Here is an 840-nt window from a genome sequence, read left to right as displayed (position 1 = left end):
CTAGAACAGACGTCTGCAGGCTTTGTTCCTAGGTCCTGGAGAGCGCTGTGGACGCGCCTGGGGACTTGAACTTGGAGAGGGAGGTAGAGGTTGCAGCGGTGAGGTGGGGAAGGGCCTCATAAGGTGGAAATCCACGTCGTAGGCGGGATTAGAAGAGCGCCTCACTGGACTAGGGCTGGGGGCACAAGCACCGAGATATGGGATGGGCCCCTGAGGGCTGGCTGGAGGGCCCATCCATGGCTCCACGTACTCTTCCTCCACCACATCTTCCTCAAAGGCCTCTATTTTTCTGACGATCTCTGGGGTAAATTCGCAGAAGAATTTCTGCTCTACGACCATGTTCTCACTGAGGGGTCTCAGGAAGGCGCCCAGTTCCGGGTCTTCAGGACAGTCTCCCTGGCCTCCTGGGCGTTGGTAGGTGGCGCGCAGGAGGCCCTGAGGGATCAGAATGAGGTTGTGTCCTTGGAGATTCACTTGCAGGACCGAGGAAGGCGCAGGCTCTAGTACCAGGTCGACGTCGTCTAGGGGTACGTGTAAGGCGCAGCCCGTGGCCAGAACCACCACGGAGGTGAGCGCGGTGGCGTTGGCTGCTCCAGCGGAGTCTTGCAGGGTGGGTGCCGCCGGGGCCTCTGCGGGTTCTGCAGGGTCGTCTAGTCGGTGGCGCTTGGCAAGGCCAGGTCCTCCAGGCTGTGGTCCTGCGGAGTCTTGCAGGGTGGGTGCCGCCAGGGGATCTGCAGGGTCGTCTAGTCGAGGGCGTTTGGCAGGGCCGGGTCCTCCAGGCTGTGGTCCCCCGCAGGGCGCAGGGCAGTCGCTGGGGCTGCGTGGCCGCATGCCCACCAT

General features: G+C 63.0%; 1 protein-coding gene across 1 annotated transcript; it reads right to left on the bottom strand.

Annotated features, from left to right (window-relative positions):
• On the bottom strand, window positions 1-840 carry LOC139706678 (proline-rich protein 23B-like). The gene has a single exon (XM_071614933.1). The coding sequence runs from the start codon at window positions 838-840 to the stop codon at window positions 1-3; it is 840 nt and encodes a 279-aa protein (XP_071471034.1).

Source organism: Marmota flaviventris, chromosome 8 (genome assembly GCF_047511675.1).
Source record: "Marmota flaviventris isolate mMarFla1 chromosome 8, mMarFla1.hap1, whole genome shotgun sequence".
NCBI lineage: Eukaryota > Metazoa > Chordata > Mammalia > Rodentia > Sciuridae > Marmota > Marmota flaviventris.
The sequence above is the reverse complement of the archived record's forward strand: the minus strand, read 5'-3'. Positions and strand labels throughout refer to the sequence as shown.

Bases quoted from the DNA above. Each gene is read 5' to 3' on its own strand.
- LOC139706678 (XM_071614933.1), bottom strand. From the start codon at position 840: ATGGTGGGCATGCGGCCACGCAGCCCCAGCGACTGCCCTGCGCCCTGC.